Source organism: Mytilus californianus, unplaced genomic scaffold (genome assembly GCF_021869535.1).
Source record: "Mytilus californianus isolate M0D057914Y unplaced genomic scaffold, xbMytCali1.0.p SCAF_9, whole genome shotgun sequence".
NCBI classification, from domain to species: Eukaryota; Metazoa; Mollusca; class Bivalvia; order Mytilida; family Mytilidae; genus Mytilus; species Mytilus californianus.
This window is the reverse complement of record NW_026262745.1, coordinates 79,511,929-79,527,873: the sequence shown is the minus strand read 5'-3', so window position 1 is coordinate 79,527,873 and position 15,945 is coordinate 79,511,929. Positions and strand designations below refer to the sequence as shown.

General features: G+C 34.3%; 1 protein-coding gene across 4 annotated transcripts in view; it reads right to left on the bottom strand.

The window, feature by feature from the left end:
- LOC127716392 (arfaptin-2-like) overlaps positions 1–15,945 on the bottom strand; it is a 260,881-nt gene that overhangs the window by 12,912 nt on the left and 232,024 nt on the right. The window contains exon 3 of one of the 4 annotated variants that reach the window (XM_052222578.1): positions 9,427–9,767. The exons of 2 other annotated variants lie outside the window; for them this stretch is intronic. In XM_052222578.1, the coding sequence (XP_052078538.1) occupies positions 9,427–9,468 (42 nt within the window). In that variant the 5' untranslated portion in view covers positions 9,469–9,767. Of the gene's footprint in view, positions 1–9,426; positions 10,321–15,945 lie in introns of those variants that run through there. One more of the 4 variants, XM_052222577.1, reaches the window with a different exon arrangement.

The following is a 15,945-nucleotide window of genomic DNA, read 5'->3' as shown; positions in this document are numbered from 1 at the left end:
TAAATGTTTTAAATACTTAAACTGCAGACTGTATGTAATGTTGACTGGAAGAAAAACTAAGTCCATTTATAAGTAAAATACGGAAAAAATGGAACAAAATTTTATCAAAATTTCCTTCTAGATACTAGCTTTTGATCATAAACAAGCTTCTGTCCAAGTGTGGTACAAATCCAGGATAGTTTAAGAAAGTTGTTAAAATTTTAAAAACTTTAACCACAGAGTGAATGTAATGTTAACTGGCAGAAAAACTAAGTCCATTTATAAGTAAAATACGGAAAAAATGGAATTTTTTTTTTTACAAAATTTACTTCTGGATACTATTTTATGATCATAAACAAGCTTCTTTCCAAGTTTGGTAGAAATCCAGGATAGTTTAAGAAAGTTATTAAAATTTTAAAAACTTTAACCACAGAGTGAATGTAATGTTAACTGGCAGAAAAACTAAGTCCATTTATAAGTAAAATACGGAAAAAATGGAATTTTTTTTTTACAAAATTTACTTCTGGATACTATCTTATGATCATAAACAAGCTTCTTTCCAAGTTTGGTAGAAATCCAGGATAGTTTAAGAAAGTTATTAAAATTTCAAAAACTTTAACCACAGAGTGAAAGTAATGTTTCCTGGCTGAAAAACTAAGTCTATTTATAAGTAAAATACGGAAAAAATGGAATTTTTTTTTTACAAAATTTACTTTTGAATATAATATTATGAACATAAACAAGCTTCTGTCCAAGTTTGGTAGAAATCCAGGATAGTTTACGAAAGTTATTAAAATTTCAAAAACTTTAACCACAGAGTGAATATTTGTGGACGCCGCCGATGACGACGACGCCGACGGAATGTAGGATCGCTATGTCTCGCTTTTTCGACAAAAGTCGAAGGCTCGACAAAAATTGACTATAAAGGGCAATAACTCCTTAAGGGGTCAATTGACAATTTTGGTCATGTTGACTTATTTGTAGATCTAACTTTGCTGTACATTATTGCTGTTTACAGTTTATCTCTATCTATAATAATATTCAAGATAATAACCAAAAACGGCAAAATTTTCTTAAAATTACCAATTCAGGGGCAGCAACCCAACAACGTGTTGTCAGATTCATCTGAAAATTTCAGGGCAGATAGATCATGACCTGATAAACAATTTTACCCCATGTCAGATTTGCTCTAAATGCTTTGGTTTCAGAGATATGAGCCAAAAACTGCATTTTACCCTATGTATTATTTTTTAGCCATGTCGGCCATCTTGGTTCGCAGGCAGGGTCATCGGACACATTTTTTAAACTAGATACCCTAATGACGATTGGGGACAAGTTTGGTTAAATTTGTCTAAGTAGTTTCAGAGGAGAAGATTTTTGTAAAGGATTACAAAAATTTACGAAAAATGGTTAAAAACTGACTATAAAGGGCAATAACTCCTTAAGGGGTCAACTGACCATTTTGGTCAAGTTGACTTATTTGTAGATCTTACTTTGCTGAACATTATTGCTGTTTACAGTTTATCTCTATCTATAATAATATTCAAGATAATAACCAAAAACGGCAAAATTTCCTTAAAATTACCAATTCAGGGGCAGCAACCCAACAACAGGTTGTCAGATTCATCTGGAAATTTCAGGGCAGATAGATCTTGACCTAATAAACAATTTTACCCCATGTCAGATTTGCTCTAAATGCTTTGGTTTCAGAGATATAAGCCAAATTCTACATTTTACCCCTATGTTCTATTTTTAGCCATGGCGGCCATCTTGGTTGGTTGGCCGGGTCACCGGACACATTTTTATAACTAGATACCCCAATGATGATTGTGGCCAAGTTTGGTCAAATTTGGCCCAGTAGTTTCAGAGGAGAAGATTTTTGTAAAAGTTTACGGACGACGGACGCAAAGTGATGAGAAAAGCTCACTTGACCTTTCAGGTCAGGTGAGCTAAAAAAGGGAACCCCCTTATGATTCATCACCCCCAAACTCAATCCCAGCCTTCCCTTTGTGGTATGGTACCTTGCAGTACAATTTCAGAGAGATCCATACACTTGAACACAAGTCATTGTCTGGAAACTAGAAAAATACTTGTTTTTTGGCCCCAAATTCCTAAACGTTTAGGGCAATTACCCCCAAACTCAAACCCAGCTTTTCCTTTGAGATATGGAACCTTGTAGTACAATTTCATAAAGATCCATACACTTACACACAAGTTATTGTCCTGAAACTAGAAAAATGCTTGTTTTTTTGCCCCTAATTTCTAAAATTTAGAGGAAATTACCCCCAAAAATCAATCCCAGCCTTCTCTTTGTGGTATGGTACCTTGCAGTACAATTTCAGAGAGATCCATACACTTGAACCAGTCTGTGCCAATAACTTTTCAAATCACTAGCCCATAGGGCTAGTTGAATAAACTAGAGGCTCTCAAGAGCCTGTGTCGCTCACCTGACTCTACTTTGGTTTAAGAAATCATGTAAAGATAGATAAAAATCATAACAGATACCCAAATAATGATTGAGGCCAAATTTGGATTAATATTGGTCCCGTTATTAAATAAAATATCCTGGTGGCCATCTTGAACAGTAAATCGGCAACAAAGTAGCAACACTTGGTCAGCACTTCATAAGGAACATTCATGCCATGTTTGGTTCCATTCCATTTAGTGGTTCTCTAAAAGAAGACAATTGTATGTATTTCCCATAGGGTCCTATGTTAAACTAAGTCCCCCGCTGTCGGCCATCTTGGATGATGGACCGACTGCAAAGTAACAACACTTGGTCAGCACCTCATTAGGAACATTCATGCCATGTTTGGTTTCATTCCATTCAGTGGTTCTCTAAAAGAAGACATTTTGTATGTATTTCCCATAGCGTCCTATGTTAAACTAAGTCCCCCGCTGGCGGCCATCTTGGATGATGGATCGGCTGCAAAGAAACAACACTTGGTCAACACCTCATAAGGAACATTCATGCCATGTTTGGTTCCATTCCATTCATAGGTTCTCTAAAAGAAGACATTTTGTATGTATTTCCCGTAGGGTCCTATGTTAAACTAAGTCACCCACTGGCAGCCATCTTGGATGATGGATCGGCTGCAACGTAACAACACTTGGTCAGCACTTTATAAGGAACATTCATGCCATGTTTGGTTTCATTCCATTCACTGGTTCTCTAAGAGAAGACATTTGTATGTATTTCTCATAGGGTCTAATGTTAAACTAAGTCCCCCGCTGTCGGCCATCCTGGATGATGGACCGACTGCAAAGTTACAACACTTGGTCAGCACCTTATAAGGAACATTCATGCCATGTTTTGTTTCATTCCATTCAGTGGTTCTCTAAAAGAAGACATTTGTATGTATTTCCCATAGGGTCCTATGTTAAACTAAGTCCCCCGCTGGCGGCCATCTTGGATGATAGACCGACTGCAAAGTTACAACACTTGGTCAACATCTCATAAGGAACATTCATGCCATGTTTGGTTCCATTCCATTTATTGGTTCTCTAAAAGAAGACATTTTTATGTATTTCCCATAGGGTCCTATGTTAAACTAAGTCCCCCGCTGGCAGCCATCTTGGATGATGGATCGGCTACAAAGTAACAACACTTGGTCAGCATCTCATAAGGAACATTCATGCCATGTTTGGTTTCATTCCATTCAGTGGTTCTCTAAAAGAAGACATTTTGTATGTATTTCCCATAGGTCCTATGTTAAACTAAGTCCCCCGCTGTCGGCCATCTTGGATGATGGACCGACTGCAAAGTAACAACACTTGGTCAGCACCTCATAAGGAACATTCATGCCATGTTTGGTTTCATTCCATTCAGTGGTTCTCTAAAAGAAGACATTTGTATGTATTTCCCATAGGGTCCTATGTTAAACTAAGTCCCCCGCTGGCGGCCATCTTGGATGATGGATCGGCTACAAAGTAACAACACTTGGTCAGCACCTCATAAGGAACATTCATGCCATGTTTGGTTTCATTCCATTCAGTGGTTCTCTAAAAGAAGACATTTGTATGTAATTCCCATAGGGTCCTATGTTAAACTAAGTTCCCCGATGGCGGCCATCTTGGATGATGGATCGGCTACAAAGTAACAACACATGGTCAGCACCTCATAAGGAACATTCATGCCATGTTTGGTTTCATTCCATTCAGTGGTTCTCTAAAAGAAGTCATTTGTATGCATTTCCCTAAGGGTCCTATGTTAAACTAAGTCCCCCGCTGGCGACCATCTTGGATGATGGATCGGCTACAAAGTAACAATAGTAGGGTGCCCAATGTCTAAAAAGTCCTCTAGTTAACGAGTTTAAGTTAACGGATAACACAGGGCTGATTTTTTTGCACATTATAGGAAAATCATTATATTTTACAATCATGATTGTCGTCGTAAGTTCCTGTGGTCACGATTTTCTAAATTTCGTGTTTTTATAGGGTACCACCAGATACCATTTTGTACGGGGAATCCTTGAACATGAAAAATAAAATTATTGCGTTCTTTGTTGGTAGTTAAAACAGTACCTATAATATAGTTTATATATTAAATATATCATATAACGAAATCTGAAAGTATTTAAGTGATTTTGATATATACGTATTTCAGCATTTTAGTAAGAGTAAAATTTTACCCGAAATTTACCCTATTTTCATCGAAAGCAAAATTATTACGTGTATCATCACAACATTTTTTACTCTGATCTAAGCAATAAGGCACAGTGCGTGTGTGTGCCAAATTGCATGCGTGAAATAAAAATCGTTTTGAAGAAATTAGCAATTAAAAACACAAATTAAGTCAACATTTTGGTATTGATTAAACACGGATTATCTCGTGTCATTAATCATTTTGTTGCTTACACTATTAGGTCATTAACAAGGACAGGGATCACTCAAAACATTTGTCTTTTTTGCTTGTTGTGTGGTTGATTTATTTGTTGTGAATAGCCAGCTAACTTTGTAGAGTGTCACTTTGTTCGGCGAAATCTGTTTTGTGTCTGTTTTTCAAAACTTTAAACTTTTTATTGAATAAATATTTTGTTATAATTGTAGTATAAGAATCAAATCGGTCGGTTTTGTTTCACACCCGGAATATGGCACATCAAAAGTCTTGTATGATGTTTTTGACTTAAATCCCTCTCGGTGGGAACAAAAATATACCACCGTTAGTGCAACAACAAAAAAAAAACAGGTACAACAGACAGCAACCAACGACAACCATTGAATTGCAGGCTCCTTATTTTGGACAGACACATACAGAATTTGGAGGGGTTAAACATGTTTGTGATCCTTCAACCCTCCCCTGACCTGGACAATGGTATAACAACACAGCAAAAGAAAAATCTGCTGAAAAACAGTTTGAAATGGCTTGACTTATCAAATCGGCATGAAACACAAAAACAACTAACATGAAGACAAAAAACACAAAGTACCGATATAATAGTACTCGCCGTTAGGGTAGAACATTTTATATTCTGAAGAAAGGGATGGGGCTGGCGGCGCGAAAATTTATTTTCACTTTTGTACACATTCATATCCTCAACTATCCTGCATTTCATGTTGAAATGTGTTCATTCTCATCCTGTCTTGTGCAAAGTCAATTATTTCAGTTTATACCAGGCCAAGTAATTCATTTTCAAAATCCTCATTCCCTCCCTGTTTTCGAAATCAAATGGGTGTTCCCTTACTGAAAACTAATGAGAGGACGTCATCAATAGTCTGAGAAAAGTATGATCATAAACATCATCGTAAAAACTAGCTTATGTTATAAATCATGTACACCTTGTTACCATTCCATACACCAAATATATTTAACCCACTACTATCTGAGACTGTACGGACTTGACCACTGAAACTTAACCTTGTTCACTGATCCATGAAATTAGGTCGAGGTCAGGTGAATCATGTCTGACGGTTATGTAGACCTTGCAAGGATACCATATATTAGTAACCAAATATAGTTATCCTAGAACTCATGATAATTGAGACCTTCACATGACGAAAAAAACTATACAGGTTTTTAGCAGTCACTTAACCATGAATATGAGGTCAAGGATAATGATTATATGACGGAAACTTCGTAACACAATGGATCTATATACAAAGTATGAATCATTCAGTTCCTCTGCCCTCTGCAATATAAAGCTATACAAATAGTTTACGGTGTTGCCGCCACCATTATCAGATTGTATTCTGTATTCCTCGCATTCTGCTACTTGCGTCGAATGCGGTTTAAAAAAAGAACATCTGAAATTAGCTCTCTAACCTAAACCTAGTCGGTGGGCTTTCAACTTAACAGTAGACCATGACACGTAATAGCTACTACTAGCTTCGGCAATTTTTCTATATTGTTTCGCTCTTATTAAAATCCTGATCTTTATTAACTCGCGTGCTCTTATATATAAGCTCAAATGAGGATAACGAAATCAGAGATCTATATTTTAATTAGATTGATGTTGTTTACAAGTGTTTGTAAAGTACATCGATGCTGTACACAACTTTCTTTTTGTAGATAATCTTTAACTTCATGTCAATTGTAGGCCAATTTATGTTCGATAAGTCATGTACATTACACTTGATATAAGTGTGTACGATGGAGTGATGAGCCTGATGTTCTCATTTTGTTTTCATAACTTGTAACAGAAACCCTCCCCCTTTTTCACTGTTTGCAGTTTGTTTTTTTTTTTTATTTCTGTAAAGCAAATATATACTCAGACCTGCTAATTCAGTCAATTCTGCGTTAATATTCATCAGTTTTGGAACTAAGTACTATTTGATGTGCTTCCACGTTCACCAAAAGAAAATTGGATATTTACCTAGAAAATCATGACGAACACCTTCTATCAAAAGACGGAAAAATGACATTTTGGGAGGGCAACTTATAAATGTTAATATCTAAAAAACATCTCTAAAGATCTCTTATATCGAATCTTATGTAAAAATTCCGATTTTGGAACTTTTAAAAGGTCAAGGTCACTGTTATTTAACAGCTGAATGAAAATTGTAAATGTGCACCCTATAAGTACAAATGTCAATCTCGATCCATATTTGGCAATAAAATTATCAAATTAGTCCTAAATATAGAAACTATAGTTATAATCCTTTGAATTATTCGAATTTATTTTGTTATAAACGCAAATATGTAGGGGTGGCCAGCTGTCTTAACGTGACTCTACGTTTCCCTTGAAATTTTAGATTTGACCTTTGACCCAAATTTAAGAAAATCGTTACCACTGTAGACAACGACGACATCAATATTTTGACGAGGCTTGTTCTCCTCTTTCCGATGATATAAAATATAGCCGTGTGTTATTCCGTTAACCCAAATCGATCAAATTTGTTGACTGGGCACCCTACTACAACACTTGGTCAGCACCTCATAAGGAACATTAATGCCATGTTTGGTTTCATTCCATTCAGTGGTTCTCTAGAAGAAGTTCAAAATGTAAAAAGTTAACGCCGACGACGGACGACGCCGGACGCCAAGTGATGAGAAAAGCTCACTTGGCCCTTTGGGCCAGGTGAGCTAATAAATTACTAGCCCGAAATTGATGTTTACTAGACCTGAAAAATTTAGTGTCACCAGTGATTCGTGATCCTCACCTTCTAGGAGGGTTTGGGGCATGCCCCCCAAGAAAATTTTGGAAAATTAGATGTAAAATCCTGCATTCTGAGGTTACATTTTTGTATCTGTAAGTGAATATAACTTATCAAAAATTGCTGTTTTTTTCTCCAGGTCAAATGTAAAATTCTCATTTTCTAAAATAAAAAATTAGAATAGTTCTTTTGCAAAAAAAAAAAATCTTTTTTCCATAAACTCGTACCATTTCAAGTAAAAAGACATTTTAAGCACTAGTAAATTATTACTCAACTTAGGGATTGTTACTTTTTTGGGGAAAAATTCCCTCATTGTCATTGATGGATGATCCCAACCAGTTTAAAATTATTCCTAATATTCTTTCATATTTTTGTTAGTCTTAACAAGGATTCTTAAATGTCAAAGTTTAGTTAATTCTCTGGCACTTCTTTTTGATCTGGAAGGGGCCTTCATTTCTGTATTCTTTATTTTTTATGCTATTTTTCTCAATTCTTTATGTTTTGTAAATTTTTTTCTAAACAAATATTCTTTATGTTTTTTTGCCCATTATTCTCTATTCTATAAACCCCTATCAACATGATCAACACCCTCTTTATTGTCACTTTCGCCGTTAATTTTGACTTTTGTTTAAAATAATAAAATGCCTAGATCGTTTTCTGCATAGGTTTTTTAAACTCGAAACTCGAAACTTCTCCGGTTATTCATGAAGGCATTTTCAACTTTTCAATGTTTTACCTGGGATAGCCCCCTGTTTCCATTTCAGAATCGAATGAGATCGAATCCTTGATTGTTTGTTTACATTGAGTGGTATTTATAGATTGTGTTTATTGCAAGCACATGGTCGAGCCTCGTTCTCGATTTCGTTGGTGATTGGGTATATCGCATTGACGACTGGTTCCCTTTGATAAGAAGGGGGAACAACCGTATATAATTAAATAGGGATACCAGTTAACGGAAGAAAACAAGGTCTGCGACAAATTTGTAACTTGTTTTTCATAGATTCAATAAAATACCGGCTACAATTTCGCAAACTATTTCAGATGTTCACAAGACCAGTCGGGCAAACACCAGTGCTTCTGCACAAGTCCGATGAGATTTTTACTAGACAGGGGCTTCGGGCTCGCTTAACGTCGCAGACTGTTGAACACAAGTCATTGTCTGGAAACTAGAAAAATGCTTGTTTTTTGGCCCCTTTTTGGCCCCAAATTCCTAAACATATAGGGCAATTACCCCCAAACTCAAACCCAGCTTTCCCTTTGTGATATGGAATATTGTAGTACAATTTCATAAAGATTCATACACTTACACAGAAGTTATTGTCCTGAAACTAGAAAAATGCTTGTTTTTTTGCCCCTTATTCCTTAAATTTAGAGGAAATTACCCCCAAAATCAATCCCAGCCTTCTCTTTGTGGTATTGTACCTTGCAGTACAATTTCAGAGAGATCCATACACTTGAACACAAGTTATTGTCTGGAAACTAGAAAAATGCTTATTTTTGGCCCCTTTTTCCAAAACGTTATTGGCAATTACCCCCAAACTCAATTCCAGCTTTCCCTTTGTGATATGGAACATTGTAGTACAATTTCATAAAGATCCATACACTTGCACAGAAGTTATTGTCCTGAAACTAGAAAAATGCTTTTTTTTTGCCCCTTTTTTGCCCCTTATTCCTTAAATTTAGAGGAAATTACCCCCAAAATCAATCCCAGCCTTCTCTTTGTGGTATGGTACCTTGCAGTACAATTTCAGAGAGATCCATATACTTGAACACAAGTTATTGTCTGGAAACTAGAAAATTGCTTATTTTTTGCCCCTTTTTGGCCCCTTATTCCAAAACGTTATTGGCAATTACCTCCAAACTCAATTCCAGCTTTCCCTTTGTGATATGGAACATTGTAGTACAATTTCATAATGATCCATACACTAACACACAAGTTATTGTCATGAAACTAGAAAAATGCTTGTTTTTTGCCCCTTTTTTTGCCCCTAATTCCTAAAATTTTGAGGCAATTACCCCCAAAATCAATCCCAGCATTCCCTTTGTGATATGGAACCTTGTGGTAAAATGTCAGAGAGATCCATACACTAACACACAAGTTATGTCTGGAAGTTACAAAAATGCTAATTTTTGGACCCTTTTTGGCCCCTAATTCCTTAACTGTTGGTACCATAACCCCCAAAATCAATCCCAACCTTCCTTTTGTGGTATTGAACTTTATGGTAAAATTTCATAGAAATCAATTCACTTAAACTAAAGTTAGAGTGCGAAAACTAATGTATCTTCGGACGACAACGACGACGACGCCAACGTCATACCAATATACGACCACAAAAATTTGTTTGTGGTTGTATAAAAATTCTTTAACACAAAATTAAGATCCATCACGCATATGGTAAAAATAACTCCTTTTGCATATAAATTTACTGTGAAAAAAAATTTTAATTTAGATATCAGCAAAAAAATGAATTTGTTTCATTTTATATATGATAATTTCATTCAATCATTGTCTTTTCAGAATTTTTTTCTTTAAATCTGAAACAGTACTACATGTATTTATTTAGTTGGTAATTCCTTACAAGTGGAAAAATATAATGTTTTAAGACATAGTCTGAGACAAGTTTTATGGTATTCTCAGGCATGATATAAAATTGGATTTGTACACATGGTACAACCCAAAAAGAATTGAATTAATGGGTCTCACTAATTAGCAACAACAAGCGACATGAAGAATAATTTAGCGACAAGAAGACTTATTTAGCATGTTTAGCGACAAGAAAACAAATTTAGCATAAAATAAAATGCTCCGCTGGGGCGCAGCTTGATACGACCGCAGAGGTCGAACCCTGAACAGTTGGGGCAAGTATGGACACAACATTCAAGCTTGATACAGCACTGAATTTGGATTGTAATTAAATATTTGACACAGCATAGGTTTCTCACACAGAATGAAAGTAGTCTAAGAACTTAAAATTTTTTAATTTACCTATTCAAACCATATCATTATTATTTGCTTTTATATATAAATCAGAAATAACCAATTTAAAATGGAAAATTTTAAAGAAAAAAAAGGAAAAAAAAATCCCCCCCCCAAATTTTTTGAAACCCCCTTATGATTCATCACCCCCAAACTCAATCCCAGCCTTCCCTTTGTGGTATGGTACCTTGCAGTACAATTTCAGAGAGATCCATACACTTGAACACAAATTATTGTCTGGAAACTAGAAAAATGCTTGGGTTTTTTGCACCTTTTTGGCCCCAAATTCCTAAAAGTTTAGGGCAATTACCCCCAAACTCAAACCAAGCTTTCCCTTTGTGATATGGAACCTTGCAGTACAATGTCATAAAGATCCATACACTTACACACAAGTTATTGTCATGAAACTAGAAAAATGCTTGTTTTTTTGCCCCTTTATGGCCCCTAATTCCTAACATTTTGAGACAATTACCCCCAAAAACAATCCCAGCCTTCCCTTTGTGGTATGGTACCTTGCAGTACAATTTCAGAGAGATCCATACACTTGAACACAAGTTATTGTCTGGAAACTAGAAAAATGCTTATTTTTGGCCCCTTATTCCTAAACGTTTTGGGCAAGTACCCCCAAACTCAATTCCAGCTTTCCCTTTGTGATATGGAACCTTGTAGTACAATTTCATAAATATCCATACACTTACACACAAGTTATTGTTATGAAACTAGAAAAATGCTTGTTTTTTGTCCCCTAATTCCTAAAATTTGGAGGCAATTACCCCCAAAATCAATCCCAGCATTCAAACCCTCAATCAGCATCATTTAACAGTAATATCTAAAAATGGAAATTACATAATAAAGGTATTAAAATAGAAAATGACATCATAGTCATGGCTAAAAATAAACAAAATCCTTAATCAGCAACATTTTACAGTAATATCTAAAAATAAAATTCCTTTGTAACCATAAAAGCCCATTTAAATACATCATGACAGATATTAAAATAGAAAATGACATCATAGTCATGGCTAAACATAGCAAAAACCTTAATCAGCATCATTTAACAGTAATATCTAAAAATAAAAATTTCTTTGCAACCATAAAAGTAAAATAGAAAATGACATCATAATCATAGCTAAAAATAAACAAAAATTTTTTTTAATACCAAATTTTAAATGGAGTTTATTAAACTAAAACAATAAATTTGCAACCATAAAACCCCATTTAAACACATCATAAAAGTATTAAATAATTCAACTACATCATAAGGCTATAAAAATAGAAAATGACTTCATAGTCAAGGCTAAAGGTAAACAAAAAACCTTCATCAGCAAAATTTTATATTGGCAAATTTCCAATGAAGTTTATTATACTAAAATTGTTGGCAAATTTCCAATGCATTTATTAACAATAAAGTTTTTGGCAAATTTCCAATTTACATAATTTAAAAGCAGTGTAAGTGAGATATTTAAATGAGTTTGAATTACCAACCTTACACTGCTTTTAAATAATGTTTTGTACTTATTTGTCTATTAACCTGGAAACCCTTGTTTTTTCACCTTTTTTCCCCTTATTTATTAGGTCCGGGTACACAGTTATCGTCCTTTGATTTTCGTTGTCCACGAATATAGTCCCTAGTGTGGACAGTGTGTTACTTGTCGATTTTTTTTATACCCCTTCCAAATTTATTTCTCCATGTTTTATGACTCAAATAGTAAGTAGGGGGGTGAAATGACACTGTAAAAAAATTTGGGTCATGAATTTTTAAGTAAAGTAGTGATTTGGTCCAGCTGAAAAATGTTAAAAATTAGCAGTTCGGAAGCTGTCAAAAGATTTGAAGACCCCCTTAACATGAAATTGTCCATATTTTGAGTTAGAGCCGATGAAGTTTTCTATAATTTTGATATAATTTGTCCCAAAAGTAGTACAACACACTGTAAAAATATTATTGAGAAAGCGCAGGTGGGATTTTTTTAATTTTCATTTATTGTCTAAAAGAAATGCACTACGAAATAACTGTGTACTCGGACCTAAGAGGTGAAATCAGGAAATATAGAATCTGTACTTTGGCAACTTCCCTGAATGATTTGATGGTGTCAATTTATCAAATAGCATAAAACTAAAGGATTTAAACTTTTATTTGATAGAATTTCTGCAAAAATAACCAATTTTGGCATTTTATGGTCAAAATAAGCATTTCATAGCTTTTTCAATTTTGATGCATAGGTGGCATTCTGACTTTCTATCTGACAGGTTTTTATGTGTCAATATTTGTGTTTCTATGCTTCAATCCAGTTGTATTACTCATTTGTGAACTCTGAATCTACAGAAAAGAAGATTATCTCTGACAATATGTGCAAAATGTGTTGTATCTATGATCCTCGTCTAACGCCCTGTTTGGATCAAGTTAAATGTGAGGAGCTTGGAACATAAAAGTTGAAGTCTATTATAAAGACCTCACTAAATTTGTATAAAAAGCACTTAACAATGTCTTTTGTACCTGTTTTATGCCACATAATATCTTTCTTTTCTTCTGTAGGATAGCAAGTGGTTCAAATATAAGCCTGTTGAGACTAAAATTGCGTGCATGTTTTTCACTAAAAAGTGAAAAATCTTTGTATCAGACCATACTGTCTGCAAAAAAAGTTGAATGCAAGAGTCTTTTTGTGCTCAGATTTATTGTATCATGTCACCTGAGTATAGAAATGATAGAAAAGACACAAAATTTTATTTCCTATATCTTCAATATGCATTTGTAAATGTAAATATGTGATACGGCCTAAATTGACCCTAAATTATTTTCAGTCTTACTTGGCCTAAGACCCTTTTAAACTAATGTGATATGTTATTTGTAAGTTTTCTTTCCATTTAAAGTACATTAAATACATATGTAAGGATTATTTATAACCAAAAAGCTTTACAAATTTAAAATTGCTGGAAAATATTACATCTTCATGTAAGGCCCCCCTTCATTGGAAAACCTCCATTTTTAGCCACAGGCTCATATAAATTTGACTTTTTAATAATTATGATAAGTCTGATAAATCAAATGAGTACTCTATTGCTTTTAATACATATTTTATTATATATTAAGGCATTTCAAAAGTATTTTTTTGCAATATTTAAATTTTTAAGCCCCAAATGTTGATAGTTGAAAATTTTCAATTTTAACGTCTAAATTTAACACGCAAAGTTGAATATAGAATTAGTCATATTGTCTATAATATATATTCTATTGCCATGAAACTTTGTAAGCAGTCTTATAATTTAATAAGCTTTGGTCATACCAAGTTTCATTAAGATTGGTCAACTTTTTCTACCCTATTAGGTCCGGGTACACAGTTATCGTCCTTTGATTTTCGTTGTCCACGAATATAGTCCCTAGTGTGGACAGTGTGTTACTTGTCGATTTTTTTTATACCCCTTCCAAATTTATTTCTCCATGTTTTATGACTCAAATAGTAAGTAGGGGGGTGAAATGACACTGTAAAAAAATTTGGGTCATGAATTTTTAAGTAAAGTAGTGATTTGGTCCAGCTGAAAAATGTTAAAAATTAGCAGTTCGGAAGCTGTCAAAAGATTTGAAGACCCCCTTAACATGAAATTGTCCATATTTTGAGTTAGAGCCGATGAAGTTTTCTATAATTTTGATTTAATTTGTCCCAAAAGTAGTACAACACACTGTAAAAATATTATTGAGAAAGCGCAGGTGGGATTTTTTTAATTTTCATTTATTGTCTAAAAGAAATGCACTACGAAATAACTGTGTACTCGGACCATTTAAAGGTTTGAGCCATAACCCTACCCCAAAGCCAATTCTTAAATTCCAATGTAACCTAAATTTACAATATACATAACTTCAATTTAAAGTTTTTGATAAAATCAAACCACATCATTATTATTTGCTTTTATATCTAAATCAGAAATAATTAACCAACTTTAAGTGGAAAATTTTCACACATCACGCCCCCCCAAACTCAATCCCAGCCTTCAGTTTGTGGTATGGTACCTTGCAGTACAATTTCACAGAGATCCAATTACTTAAACACAATTAATTGTTGGAAACTAAAAAAAAATGCTTATTTTTAACCCCATTTTTAGCCCCTTATTCCTAAACATTTGAGCAATTATCCCCCAAACTCAATTCCAACTTTCTCTTTGTGATCAGAATTAACCAACTTAAAATGGAAAATTTTAAAGAAAAAAAAAAGGAAAAAAAATCCCCCCCCCCCCAAAAAAAATTTTTTGACCCACTTCCCTTTGTGGTATGGTACCTTTAAGTACAATTTCAGAGAAATCCATACACTTGAACACAAGTTAATGTCTGGAAACTAAAAAAATGCTTATTTTTGCCACCTTTTTTGGCCACTTATTAATAAATGTTTTGGGCAAACATTTTACAATAATATTTAAAACTGAAATTAATTTGTAACCTTAAAATTAAATAGAAAATGACATCATAGTCATAGCTAAAAATAAACAAACTATTGGTAAATTTCCAATATAAAATTGGCAAATTTCCAATGAAGTTTATTATATTAAAATAATTGGCAAATTTCCAATTTACATAATTCAAACATAGTGCAGGTGAGATATTTAAATGAGTTTGAATTACCAACCTTACACTGCTTTTAAATAATGTTCTTTACTCAATTATTTGTCTATTAAAATGGAAACCCTAGTTTTTTAACCTTTTTTCCCCTTATTCCTTAAACGAAAAAAAATAATTACCCCTTTTTTGACCCCCCCCTTATGATTCATCACCCCCCCTTCCCCCCCAAACCAAGCTCAATAACAGCCTTGCCTTTGTGGTATGGTACCTTGTAATACAATTTTAGAGAGATCCATACACTTGAACACAAGTTATTGTCTAGAAACTAAAAAATGCTTATTTTTCACCCCTTTTTAGGCCCCTTATTACTAAACGTTTTGGGCAATTACCACAAAACTCAATTCCAGCTTTCCCTTTGCGAGATGGAACCTTGTAGTAAAATTTCAGAAAGATCCATACACTTACACACAAGTTATTGTCATGAAACTAGAAAAATGCTTGTTTTTTGCCCCCTTTTGGCCCCTTATTCCTAAAATTTCGAGGAAATTAACCCCAAAATCAATCCCATCATCGACCCTTTGTGATATGGAATCTTGTAGTACAATGTCAAAGAGATCCATACAATAACACACAAGTTATGTCTGGAAGTTACAAAAATGCTTATTTTCGGCCCCTTTTTGGCCCCTAATTATTTAACTGTTGGTACCATAACCCCCAAAATCAATCCCCACCTTCCTATTGTGGTATTGAACCTTATGGTAAAATTTCATAGAGATCCATTCACTTAAACTAAAGTTAGAGTGCGAAAACCATTGTGTATTCGGACGACGACGCCGGACGCCGGACGACG